At 39.7% G+C, this 14,181-nt stretch overlaps 1 protein-coding gene across 11 annotated transcripts in view; it reads right to left on the minus strand.

Annotated features, from left to right (window-relative positions):
• gpatch8 (G patch domain containing 8) overlaps positions 1 to 14,181 on the minus strand; it is a 50,351-nt gene that overhangs the window by 10,775 nt on the left and 25,395 nt on the right. For 6 of the 11 annotated variants that reach the window (XM_036589200.1, XM_036589203.1, XM_036589202.1 and 3 more), the window contains 2 exons: positions 13,919 to 13,937; positions 10,037 to 10,109 (listed from right to left, as the gene is read on the minus strand). In XM_036589200.1, the coding sequence (XP_036445093.1) occupies positions 10,037 to 10,043 (7 nt within the window). In that variant the 5' untranslated portion in view covers positions 10,044 to 10,109; positions 13,919 to 13,937. Of the gene's footprint in view, positions 1 to 31; positions 2,182 to 10,036; positions 10,110 to 13,918; positions 13,938 to 14,181 lie in introns of all 11 variants that reach the window. The other 5 variants (XM_036589197.1, XM_036589199.1, XM_036589198.1 and 2 more) reach the window with 3 other exon arrangements.

Here is a 14,181-nt window from a genome sequence, read left to right on the forward strand (position 1 = left end):
CAGAGGTAAAGGCCTTGGTGTATCCCATTACCACTCTGGGTTTTGGGTGATTCCAGGGATATCCCTCTCACCATCCCCTGCTTTCCTGCCATCCTTCTCCACCTTAAAACATGAAAGAGCAACTCTAAATGCTCCTGATGTCCAAAAAATCGAGCAGGTTTTTTAATTCTGATTCTCTAAACTCAACAAATTGGACTTTTTTTTTAACACAACTTGCTTCGTACAATAAGAATCACCAAACATATGTTGTTTAAGATTACTTGGTTTTCTCATTACATGACTACGAGTGTGATTGTATGAATATAATGTTCGCTACAGTCCTCCATAACCCATGCTTTTCTTTCTCGCATTAACACCTGTTCTGCTGTTCTGATGCCGATTTGTATTTTCTTTTATTTTCAAAGCAAATCCTTAGATAAAATGACCAAACAAATGCAGACCACTGCCCTCTCTGCTTCCCCCCCTTTCCCCATCCACCATGCAGGTCCAGGTCTGTGGGTGAGTGTGATTGGGAGGCAGTGGTCATTGTTTATGCGTGCTGCATCCCTATACAGCAGAAGGAGATGTGAGAAACATAACATGGCGATTGAGTTTTTAGCAGCGCATTGAGGCTCTTTAACCTTCAGCCCTGCACTAGACAGAGTGGGCCAATTCAAAATATAATTTAAATATAATTTGATTCTGGGAATCAATAAAGCACATCTGTTTTAGGGATGGGCATAAGTAGTCGACTAATAGAGCACTAATTACGAAGCTACTTGTTCAACCAGTAAAATATAGGGCTGGCCTAAACAGCCTTGTACAGGTAATAACAACAATATTTATGTTTCATAATTAACCACAATGACTGGCAATAATTTATAATGTATTCAACTAAACAAATTATTATTTTGAACAAGCTTTCCAGTACTAAATAGAGTAACAAGTACTAAATCATACAGACCAGCGCAAGTAATACTACTATACTACTACTATACTACTTAAATTATTCAAACTTTGACCAAACAGAAACAATCTCATAACTGAATCCATGGCATTGCAGTGTTCATAGGCAACAACTGACAGAGAGTCTGGTAGGTTGCATCACTCAAGAACCACCCACTTTGATAGGAAGGGCAGGATATTGTCAAAACAGGGTAAAACACAGTTGGCTATAAAATTTAGATGGATGAATCATAATTTCCCTTTTTCATTTTTATGTAATTCATTACTTTTTTAAATTTTCTGCAAGCACTTGATCATAAAATCTTTAGAAATGCCCATCCCTAATGTGTTTAACCATTTCTCTGTCTGTCTATCCATCTATTTATGTATCAATCTATCTATCCATCCAGTTTTCACTGATTGTGACTGTCACTTCACTCAACCGCTGCACTGCTTAAAACTCAAGATTTACTAGTTCTAGTTCTATATGACCAGCATGCTTTGCAGGAAAGGGGAGAAGAGATGGGCAGGGCATTGCTTTTGAGTATTTGTATCATATAAAAGAGGGGAGTGGGGGATGCAGGTGGGATGATGTGAGAGTTTTCCCTGCAAGCCAAAACACCTGAGCCCCCACTCCCTCACCAGTGACACATACACACACAAACACTCGCACACAACACACACGCAAAATCCCACACCCACATTACCACGTGTACGGTCACTTCACAAAAGTGGACACAGGCAGACAGATCGACTGAGAGGCGGAGGAAGAGGGGTGGAAATGGGCGGAGATTCAGGCTCATTCTGCAAGCCATTCAAAAGAATTATCGGGAGTGGGGGGGGGAGGCAGAGACATGTTCAAAGCCAATCAGAAAACCCAATCTTATGTTCACAGCCAATCAAAACAACCCCCCATCGCAGCCAGAAATACACTGACATGAAAGTAGCTATTCTATCACAGATAAATCCTGAACAAAATCAAGGAAACGGTCATTGGTTTCTACACATGGAGCTACAGGTTTACTGATTTCATTCTGGAGTGAGTTTTGAATCGTAGCGCTGGTAATTCTGAGCAGAGAAAGTTTAGTGATTGTAAGCTTACAGGAGGGAACTAAGAGAGGCCGTTAGGCTACACTGTAAAAGGGGGGGAGAGTTATTTCATCCTCATTTTGCAAAAGAAGAAGATACACGCGCGCGCACACATACACATTTACAGACACACAAAAGGGGGGAGGGGGGGGTTCCTACAAACCTTACCTAAAAAAAACAAAACAAGAGCAAAAAGAAAGAAGAGTAAAAAAAACAGTCAATACAATGGAAACTCAAAGCATTGGGGAGACATTTCAATCAAGTGACAGAAGCAGGGCTCTGTGTAGGAGAGAGATTATAGGGTGAGGTTAAATACCCCAACATGACAGTTCCCTCGAAGAGTTATATCCAAACCTGTACATTCATATCAGTGTTTCAGTGCAGTACAATAATTCTCACTCAAACACCGATAATGCAGTTTCACATTCAACTCATAGCAGCTAAATAACACCTCCTGTCCACATTGCGGGATTATCCCACTGTTTTTAACCTTAATCTTTATGTATCACGCAGTTGACTACGACAATTACGCTGCATTTACATTATGACTGTAGATAGCTGCCGGCAAACCGCATATTCTATAGTTTTCAATGAAGTAGCGACAGAAAATTCTGCCACTGTGAGCAGTGATGTCAGCGTACAGCAGTGTGGCAATCTTCACAACTTTTGCCACTGACCGCAGCCATCGAATAAACTGGACGTTGATTTTTGTTTTGTTTTTTGTGAGACACGTATGCTGAAAGTCTCATTGTTGAAGTCAAGGTGCACCCAGTATTATACACAGCAAAAGCACACAGAGCGTCTTCCTGCCTTTTTTTCACCTTAAATCGGCAATATACACTGCCAAAGCTCTCTTACTTGAAAACGATTTTACGGCTGCAGGCCGCTGTCAGTCCCATACAGCTATAAGGCACAAGACAACCATGTTTTTAAGACCAATATGTAAAACATCTCAAAATGCACTTACAGGAGCTAATAGGCAGAAGCTTTAGCATCTTTTAGCTAATACTGCAGCAGGAAAACTGACCCTAAGACAACAACAAAAACTTTAATGGCATCGACTGCAGAAGCATCTACAACAAAAATGCTTCTCGTCAGCTAGCAGCACTGTATCAGTACTGTCAATCTGACACACATTAGGTTTGCCACTGTAATCTAACAGTTTCTGTTTACCAATATTTGCAAAACCACTGAGCACTTAAAAGGTGCATTAGCCACTGCATTCGTGGCATTTCATGTAACTCACAAAAAAGACCATACAAGTTCTTGGCCCAGCTCTCAAGCCAACAGTAATATTACTGTTCAGTGTCTAAACATGCACATCTTAGGATTGGATCGACATTTACGGACAAAAAGTGGAACTCTTCAGACTGACTGAATGCCGTTCAACTACTATGAACCAATTTTGTCCCTAAAGTGCACAGAAGCTTTCCAATTTCTTACTCAGACTGTCTAATTCCTTCCCTCATTCTCTGGGGACGTGTACCTAATCTATTTTCTCAAGCTGACTACAGACTCCAGCCTTTTATCTGATCTGGAATATGTCCCCACAGCTGTGACCAAACCCTACCAAGTCCCTCCCTGTCCTCCCTTATCTAAAGCATCGCATTGTCATAATAAACAACAGGAATTTCAGTACAGACTGAAAAAGCTAACAGTTGTGTTATGCTAAAAATGTTCCTGATCTGTCACACACTTCATTTGGCTGGGAAGACAGCCTTTGGCTTTGACTGCTTCCTCATCCTGGTGCCACGCTGCACAGAGGATGCGAAAACAGCATTAATATTAATGTGTGCATTTTCAAAACTTAACATGTGCATGTTTATTTGTCTGCAGAACTCATTCTTGGTGTGAAAACGCTTAAGGCCTTGTTGCCCCTTCGAAAACTGTCGGATATTCTGAACATGTAACTGTAAAGTACCTGGGGTTTTATATAATAAAATTATATCCACATGTATGCATAGTTTTGCCCTAAAACCTAAAAATGATTGGCCTAGAACCCTAAAAACATAAAGCTAACAATTTTAACATTTGGAAAAAAAAACAAACAACCAAATTACTATGTATTTTTAACCGTGTCTGAGAGAAATGTCATTAGATATCTCTGCTGTCAGGAAAAAAACCTTGTATCTCCAAAATGGTAACTTTACAGGAGAATTTAAAAACCTACTTGACTTTTAATGTAAATCAATGGAACCAGACTCATTTTGCTTGTACAATAAATCCCTCATCCAATTATCCAATTAAAGCGATCCTTGCTTTTTGATGTGTATGTATGCTTTTAGGGGCAACTAGCTGTGGCACAGTGGGCCATCCGAAAATGCCCATGTTTGCTGTGCTAAGCCAGGAGAGTAGTATGTACTACCGCCACTAAAAAACATATGTAGAATGTAGTACTCGATTTCAGATGCACCATTCTAGGTGGAACAAAACTGAGCACGCTGGAGTACAGCCAATGTAACATACTCTAGGTTTCAATAATGTCAGAAAACCTTTTATCATCATACAGTTACCGTATGTCCTCCGCAGAGAGTGGTTTTGAGTGAAATGGACGATGAGTACAACTAGTGCAAAAGCAAACAGATACAGCACATACAGAGGGAACCTCTTGTTCTCTGAACAAAGCTCTGCTGCTCTACACCCAATGCTGATCTCACCACTTGGAACAGTTGGATAAAAACAGCTGTCCAACAAAAATCGCTTTTGTGTGCGTACGCCGGTACTCGCACATTTGTCATACTAAACACAGGCTACAAAGCTGCAGCACACACACAAGTGTGACACTGTAAAAGTAAAAGCACAGAAACTCAGAACATTTCCTCTTAAGAATCATACAGGGGAAATGAACTCACACAACCACAATGTGTTTGGATGTGGTTAAACTTTTAAAGCAGACGCACAAAAGTGGCCATTTATGCCGTTTTATCTACTTTTTTTCCATGTCCATATCATTGAAAACTTATTTCCCTCACATTTCTGAAATAAGAGTTATGCTTTGTTAAAGTTTCATACATGGTCACTAATCTGTCAGCTCGTTTGAAATTCACTGTTTGTGTGATGTCATGGGAACCAACAAATTTACATATGTCTGCCTATTCAGTCTACAATAGTTTAGCTTTGCCCACTCACACAGCAGGTATAAGGAGAGTTTGGCCTGGCTGCTTTTGCCTGAGGCACAGTACAGGCAGCCAATCAGAACACTAACATTAGAGGGCATTTACAAACACTGGCCTTCATGGCTTATAACAAAAACAGTCTGTTTAATTCTAAGGGATAAAGAGAAATTGGAAAATGGTCATGTAATGCTGAATTACGGCTGGTTTTGGTACATAAAAAACACAAACGTCTTAAGTGAATAAGTGAAAAAAATTGATATGGGCCCTTTATTAACGGGAGGCATTTACTGAAGTGACAAAAACATGGCAGCATGCAGAAAGCTTCCAGTTCTACATGCTGAAACTGAGCGATAGATTTTGTGGTCATCAGTGGGTACCTGACCTGGTTTTGTTTTTTTTTTGGGGCCTGGTACTGAACTACCAGGTTCATGCGGTTACACTTCCATGCATCAATTCTCTGCTCTACAATCCCTGACAACTGCGCCTGCACACACAAACACTTCTAGCCTGCTCAATCGACATGTACATAAATATGACCAAATACGGTGTTGTCTGAAGAAGCCGCATACCTGCACATCTCAGCAGTGTGCAGATGTTTTCAATTAGCGCAGGCTATGGAGTGTGGCAGCCTTAATGGAGCTCAGATCCATCCTGCTGAGCCAACAGGGTGTGTGTGTGTGTGTGTGTGTGTGTGTGTGTGTGTGTGTGTGTGTGTGTGTGTGTATATGTGTGTGTAGTCCTCTAAACCCCATGAACTCTCTGATCAATTGCTGAATAGACCCTGAGTCTGCCAGCTATGACATCATTATCCAGGCAAGAGAGAACAAAGAGAACGAAAGAGAGGGACATTCATAGCTGCACTCCTTTTACAAACTAGCAACACAAGCAAATGTAATATGTCGCTGTTGTCGGAAGAAAACCTTGTATCTCCAGAATGGTAACTCTACAGGAGAAGGAAAAACCTACTTTACTTTTAATGTAAGTCGATGGAACCAGACGTTTTCTAAGTCATTTTGGACCATTTCCTCTGGTCCATTCTTCATGAAATTCACACAGAATGTAAAGGGCAACAGGTATTTTCAAATTATGTCAAAAATTGAAAAAACTATAAAAATGGAGATACAAGGTTTTCTTGCGACAGCAGCAATATGCTTGTATATCAGTCCTGTCATAACACATCATCTCCAAAATGGTCCAAAATTAACTTTTAATACACATTAAAGTTACAAGATTTTATTCCAAATAAACTTGGACAATTATTGTTGGTGCTTGCGTCATTAAATGTTCTTGCAAAGTAAAGGGCTGCTAATGTTTTACATTTTTTTTTGATAGGTCACAGATGGCAAAGTGTATTGGGTTTTCTCAACCTTTCAAAATGCATATTGAATTCAGTCTTTTAATAAGAGTTAACCATTAAGAACCAGTGGGATGATCTGATATGAAATGCTTTATTGTTGACTGACCAGCTCAATTTTCCTTACATTGGTAGACCCAGAGCTCAAATCTCATTTACTTTCCAAAATAAACAGTGAGCCTACGCATCTTCTGTTTCTATATGTACTTGCAACATCTTTCATATTTCTCTCTTATGAATTCGAATGAATCTAAATAATATGTTTTAGATCAAAATCTTCTTAAAACTATCACAGAACACTGTCTCAGGCATCAGTCAACATATTCTGAACGATTTTTATGTAATGACTTTATGTAAGGTAGCTTTTAATGCTTTAAATGCTGCGGACGTCTCCTATCCCTATCACCACCACCATGAACAATTCTGGCTCGGTTTCTCTGGAACAGCAAATTTCGCATCAAATCACCCTGAATGACTTTTACACCTTAATGATTTAATTACGCAGAAACTTGTAAAAATCGGTGCAATTCCCCTTTACAGTGTTCATGTTTACTCAGACATGAAATACGTATGTGCAATTATGTATGAAATATCCTGATTTAATCCTTAACCTGAATCAAGATACGGATTCTGGTGTGGTTGTGTGTATGTACTTTTCAGTACTATCTAGAGTCATGTTCCCTGCTAGCTGCCCATCCTATTATGGAACTGGGACCTTTTATCTGCACATAAGATTGGGATGTCCTCTGTGACTCCATGTATGGTTTGGAGAGGAGAGAGAACAGGGTGTCTGTTCAGAGCTGCTATTTCATAAACACCTTTCAAAAGCATTCACAAACATGAGTTAGGGAACCAGGATCCAATCTAGTGCTATCTACAACCTTGTACCGTCCTGTACGAGTTAAATACTAGTCACATCAACTTCTTTAAAACACCAAGCTGAATATATTCAATATTTTCCTATCCTGATAGCAAAAAAGATTCTCTGGCAGCTCAGCCAGTTACAGTAAAATGTGAGACAGATTACACATTAGAAAAGATTACAAAAGTACTGCTTTCATAATTTCTCTCTTAAACTGACGAGAACACTCATGTCTCCTCTCAAGATTGTGAGAATGAATCTTTCACAAGAAAAGACTTATTAACTATGATATCAGGATGATAAGGCCTCTATTCTAGGTTGGTAGAAAACCACCACAGTGGAAATAACAGCATGTGTGAAATTGATCATTTTCATGATCTTTATTCAAAAGAAATGTTTTATGATATTACTAGGCTGTATGGTCATACATTTTATTTTGGATAATTGAGTCACTTTCCGCAGCAGCGGTATTTTTTTTCCTGTGACTAATTTTGGTTTGAGTGTTGAATGCAGCCTTATCAGCTAGTGATCAGGTGCTGAAAGCGTAGTGCAGATAAAAAAGCTTATTATTATAGTATTATTTCACAGCCATGAGTCAAACACAACTCAAGGTATAACTAGCCTGTGCTTACACTGAAACGAACACAAACTGATTGGCACAATGCAACTCTGATGTCACAGCAAGAAAAAGATTTCTTAACTTTACTGGAAGCAGAAATTTAAAAAAACATTTCATTTAAACCTACGGCCATCTTTAAACAACAAAACACATTATCTTGGTTTAAAGAGTATGGCTGCTGTGTTGGTGCCCATTGTCAAACTACACACTGAAACCACTGCTGACATTCAATGCCCCAATGCACATCGAACAGGAAATAATTGTGGTGGTTGAAAAAAGAACGTGTTCAAAACACAAATTTTTAATTAATAAAAAATAATTTAAGGCACGTCGTCACAGGGCCCGAGATTTGGCCTAAAACTCTGTGTTTGCTTTTACTTTGGACAGCTACACAGCAACACACGCCCAACACGGTAGGCAGTTGGTGAGGGAAGGAATAAAAAATATACTTCGCAATAATGAAAATATAGCTGTCAATCCTCACTTCACATACCTGTGCTTTGATACAGAGGTGACAGGTGGAAATGTTGTATAATGATAATCACTAAATGGATCTGTGCCGCCTTATATAGGAGATCTGCTCCAACCCTATTTTCTCTCCAGGTCCTTGAGGTCATTACATCAACTGTTACCAGCTGTGCCATGGGCTGAAACTCAAAGGTGGCCAGGCCTTTGCTGTAGCAGCGCCGAGACTGTGGAACAGCCTACCTCTGTACATTAGGTCTGCACCCTCTACTGACACTTTTAAGTCTAGATTAAAAACCTATTTTTATCTTTTAGCCTTTGATTCTGTGAACTGACTGTACTAGATCTTGTTCTGTTATATACTTTTTGTTGTTCTTTGTATGTTTTGAATGTGCTTTATAAATAAATACTTACAATCCATATCCCAGTCATTACATTAAAAAATGTATTTTTTCAAAATTATATATATATATATATATATATATATATCTTTACTAATATATTTTAGAACACAGTCGACAAACACCACCAAGATACAATCACCACAGTGGTGCAGTGATGACAAGCACGGTTGTACGGTTTCTATCTGAAGGCGAGCAGAGTGGACAGCCAGGCCAATCGTTCTCTGCATTTCAATGCAGCTGTTTGTTCATAGAGAGACAAGGAGGGGTTGTGTGTATGGAAAATGCTCTCTCATGCCCCTCCCAACAGAACACACAAGCCCTGCAACCAGTAAACAAGTCTGCATTAACAAAGGGTGATTTTGACATTCTGCAGGCAAGCGATCTTCAGGGGGTGGAGGGCAGAGAAGAAGGGAGAAGGAGGAGAAGAACAGAGAAGAGGAGAGGATGACAGAAGGAGAGAATGAAGGAGGGAAGAAGAGATTGAGAGAAAGAAGAGGGCAAACAGCCAGTTGTTTTTCAGACTATTCCGAATCAGTGCCGAGGGTGGACCTGAGCTCTATTCCATTTACATGTGATAAAATCTCTCTCCGTTTATAGAACTGACGAGCGGAGATAACGCGCTTTTTGTGCTTTTGATCCTCTCAGTACATGTGTAATATGTGTTTGTGTCCTCTTAAGACAGCATATTTTTCTGCTCCGGTCTGATAAACACTGCTCCAGGTCAAAATGCATCATGGGACAGGAGGGCTAGCACACACACAACTGTTTTTCAACCCACTCTACTGCTTTCACTCTCTTGTTCTTTCCCTTCTCCCCACTTCCTCCAGCTTATCCTGTTATTGCTCTTGTTTTAAGAATAAACTGAAGCCATTTTTCAAAATACTGATACATACAAAACCTACACCATTCAAAGTGCATACATATGAAAACCAATGAGCTAATGATGCAAACGCCTCTTACACAAGAAAGTAAGGAGAGGTCATAAAAGGACGTGAAGGTAGAGGGGAAAAAATGTATCAAATGACAAAACCACTTAAAAAGAGTAGACGGCATTGATACACATATGAAAGGTGGGAGGGAAGGAGAGAGAGAGAGAGATACAAAGAGAGAGAGAGAGAGAAGGAGAGAGAGAGAGAGAGAGAGAGAGAGAGAGAGAGAGAGAGAGAGTGTGTGAGTGAGTGTGAGATAGAGAGAGATTCTTACCCTGCATGGTTTTGCCAAGGCCTTGTCCCAGCTTCCAGCCATGTTTCTGTAGTAGTCGATGACCAATGTTATCCTGATGGGGGGAAAAGAGGAAAAAAAGACCAAAAATATTCCAATAATAAGAGGAGCTTTCCACACACACCCTCACCCACACACACATACGCTTTTACGACACAAGCCCACACAGCAGCAAAGCTACCGTAACAAAATCTTCACTGTTCATCATCATAATCATCATCACCTGCTATACCCTTTGAAGTCAGAACTCCTTGTCAGAGAAAAGAGAGGGAAGGAGGGAAGGATGAGGGCAGGAGGAGTGGAGAGAGGGATAGAAACAACGAATAAAGGACAGGTCACAGGGTTCTCTGCTGTAAAGCAACCCTATTGGCTCCTACAGTCTATACAGGGCTATCACTACAAGAAAGGTCACTGTTAAACTAAACAGGGGTGAGAATGTTTCACGTCTTCACTCTACACTGCGGGAAATAATGTCTTGGCAAGTGAAATATCATCTTAAATATAGTACATGTGTCAATTTTTCTCTTTATGAATTTGTTTTCAGATTATACAAGCTATGTAATAATATCTCGTGAAAAAAAAATGAAAAAAAAAAAACGTATCACAATTTCAAACTTTTTCCTGATGCGTCCCTTAGTCTGTCATTTGCCCTTTTTTTCAGAAACCACTGCATCTGGGTGCATCTGCTGAGAGTGAAGTGCGTGAGAACGGGTGGGGCTTATGATATGGACATACCTCCACTCAAATGGCTTGGCTTTTTGCTTAGAGATGCTGAGGATTGTGATTTTGGGGCTTTTTTTGTTATTGAAATCAAATCTTGACACAGAACCAGGAATTACATATAATCTGAAAATGTGTGTATCGATAGAACTGTGCTTGTTTTTCAAGATAGACAATCTCAAAATGAGAAATATTAGATATATTGCCTAGACTTAACACAATTTCACTTGCCAAGAAATCAATTTTCGCAGCGTGCACTCTAAAGTCTAATCTACACACTAAATAGAGCATTCTTCATTCACCATACACTTAAGCAGCACTGCACAGCCAGCACTGCACACAAACTCTAGAAAAACAACCTCTGAGTCTACTGATTCACCTTCAGTATCAGAGTAAGGAGGAGGGGGGGAAATGCACGGTTATATACGTATCATGGCATGTTCATACATATATAAACCGCTCCAGAGAGATTAATACACAAACAACGAGGAGAAAATAAACGAAAATGGGGAGGGACAACATACGTAGAGATCTTGCATCAACATAAAAACTTCCACAAGCTTTTCTGTGAGTTCACCATGACAACAGAACCACCACGAAAACAAACAGAATGCAGCCGATACGAGAGCGAGATAGGGAGAGAGACAGCAAGAGCGAGAGGGTGAAGGAGACAGAGATAGAAGATAGAAAGAAATGAAAAGAGAGAGACAGAAAGAGATAGTGGCCTCGGGTTACCATTAAGAGGCCCAGTGTGTGTGCACATGTATGTGCGTGGGAGGAGAGAAGAGGGAGAGAGTGTGTCGGAATAAGAGATTATTCTAATGTTTAAAAAAGGAAAAAAATGAAATGCAATCTATCATTTCAAACTACATCAAGCCACAAAGACACTTCAAAACATGTGTCTAATCATTCCAAGCACACTAAAGGGAAAAATGGATGTAAAAAATTAGACAGACATGAGGATAAAAGAAAAAAAAAAAACTTTTTTTTTTTCCACTGAAGACAAAAAAAAGGCACAAAAGGTAATCATAAGAGATGTGGAAAAAGGTGAATACCAAAACCATTAACCAGCATGCAGCTTTTTGTTAAACCACTTTAACAAAAAGAGACGGCGGTGTTAGTACTGACTGTATACTGAGCATATACAGGGAAGAGGGGGAGGGACCAAGGAGCCGTGGATGGCGATTAGAGATGAGAACAGGCACGCACAAGGTCATCTAAACTTGAGGACGCAGGCTAGAGGGGGCGGGGTTAGACTGAAGCAGGCCGAGCCATGAGTGGTGGTCTCAGAGTCAAGGGGGCGGAGCAAGAACAAAGTTAGTGCAATATGGTGAAGGTAGGTGTGGTCACCGGCACAAAACACACCCCTTTTTCGCAGCCATAGTCTTTTCTCTGCCACATCCCATAACGTAATTTGGAAATTTAGAAATTTTCACTTGGAAGGGAAGGGTGGGACTGCTCTGTACCTTTTAGTTCTGTTTTGTAACACCACAAGGAACTACCGTTGCTGACTGAATGCCTATTAAATGTAAAAACTGAAGAAAAAAACTTAACTTGAACAAAAACAATAAAGAGATATCTCATACATCAATTGTTTAAGCAATTAAAGGGATCTAGACAAGGGGTGAAGTCAATAAGGCAACTTCTGTTTTGGTTCTTTCTCAAAAAATAAAACTCATCCTGAATTCAAAACGGTCAACTGTTTATAAAATTAGGTTTTGTCATCAGATCTCTTGAGCATGAAGGTTTACAGAAGGGAAAAGACTATACTTGATTTAACTGGGAGAAGTGAATTAACTTTATCTTTCTCCATAAATATCTGTTTATACTAAGAAGTGGAGGGGCTGACGTGCTGGTATTCAACCTTAAGCTATTTTATCTTCCCTACACGACTCACAGGTAACAGCTACACTGACTTTTAGTAAGTGACTTAAAACAAATTTTATGTGTACTTTGGTGAATACGTTACAAAGAATAGGCACTAACTGCATGGTTTTTTCTGCTGTAAAGGTGCATAAAAATGAACGCAGGAAGAGTAGGATACTTAATCAGAAACACTACAACAGATGGAGGGGAGCCCTCACTTCAACACAAGAAAGATTACATCTCTTTTCGTTTTTTGATTTGGGAGCTTTTGGCTTGAGCACTGAGACAGTATTGGTCACTTATGAAGTCTAAATGATTAAACTATTTTTAAGTGAAATTACAATTTGAAAGTGCAATTTTCAAATCACAAGTGCTGCAATTATAATTATATTATATCTTACATTAGTCACAGCAGAGTTTAGTAGTCTCGCACACTAAATTGTCATTCATGACAACTTATATGCTAGTTTAAAGCCTGGAGCTTAATTTACAGAAAATAATCACATTTAAATTTAAATCACAATATTGGACAGAAAATTGCAGTTAGATTTTTGCACAAATCATTCAACCCTACTTTTGCACTATGGGCAGGACTGAATTTCACCATGGGTCTTTCTATTTCCATAAAAAAAATGACTAATTTACTAACGTAATTAGGCCATAAAAACATTTTAATTTCTCTCTTTACGGGCTAGAAATGTACCACACAGTAAGAGATAAACTGAAGGCCATCTCAAATTACATATCTCTAAACTTCCTGAGATCCTTTCCATTTATCAGCAGCGCAGATGTGCTTGCAGCAAGCCCTGCCCAAATGGCCTGCAATGCAGTGGTTCTGCAGCAGATCCTGCTACTGGCAATGTGCGAATACACGCACACACATACACGATCCATCTGGATGTTTGGAGGACAGGAACTGCGGGGAGAAGGTTGAGATGACCTCATATTACCTAGTGATCTCTGCATAATAATTCCACCCTACATTGGAGCCAATCAGAAAAAAAGCCCTTCAGAAGAGGTGAGACAGACTCATTTACTCAGTCACAAGATCTCCAAACAGCCAACCAGAGCTATCGGTATCGAGTCAGCTGGTTTTCCCAGGCTCTGATTGGTCAGAGGCAATGACGGGCAGATGTTTTGAGACGTGACCACGAGGGGGAGGGGCAGGTTTTGTGCAGATGAACAAATGAATGCGCTAAAAAAACAGACAGATGAAAAGCAACAACGCCGAAGAATCCAACAGCAGTGCAAGTGGAGTGAAAACATGTCCATACGAACCTGGCTTTTAAACCCTGGCCTGTCAAAAGAACAGTCAAACGTCACACAAAACGGAAGAAAAACGGCCAGACTCTACAACTCTCTACTGTTCACTGTTTTGTTTTTTAAACTAGTGCAATCTTTCCACTATATTACAACAGTGACAGAGTCAGACATCTACAAAACCACTAAATGTCAGTCTGTAGCTGTTAATATAAATAATTATAGAAAAGAAAAAAAATGTTATTAAATTGTCCAAACAGGTACACTCCCACAGAGGACAG

Source organism: Colossoma macropomum, unplaced genomic scaffold (genome assembly GCF_904425465.1).
Source record: "Colossoma macropomum unplaced genomic scaffold, Colossoma_macropomum, whole genome shotgun sequence".
Lineage (NCBI taxonomy): Eukaryota > Metazoa > Chordata > Actinopteri > Characiformes > Serrasalmidae > Colossoma > Colossoma macropomum.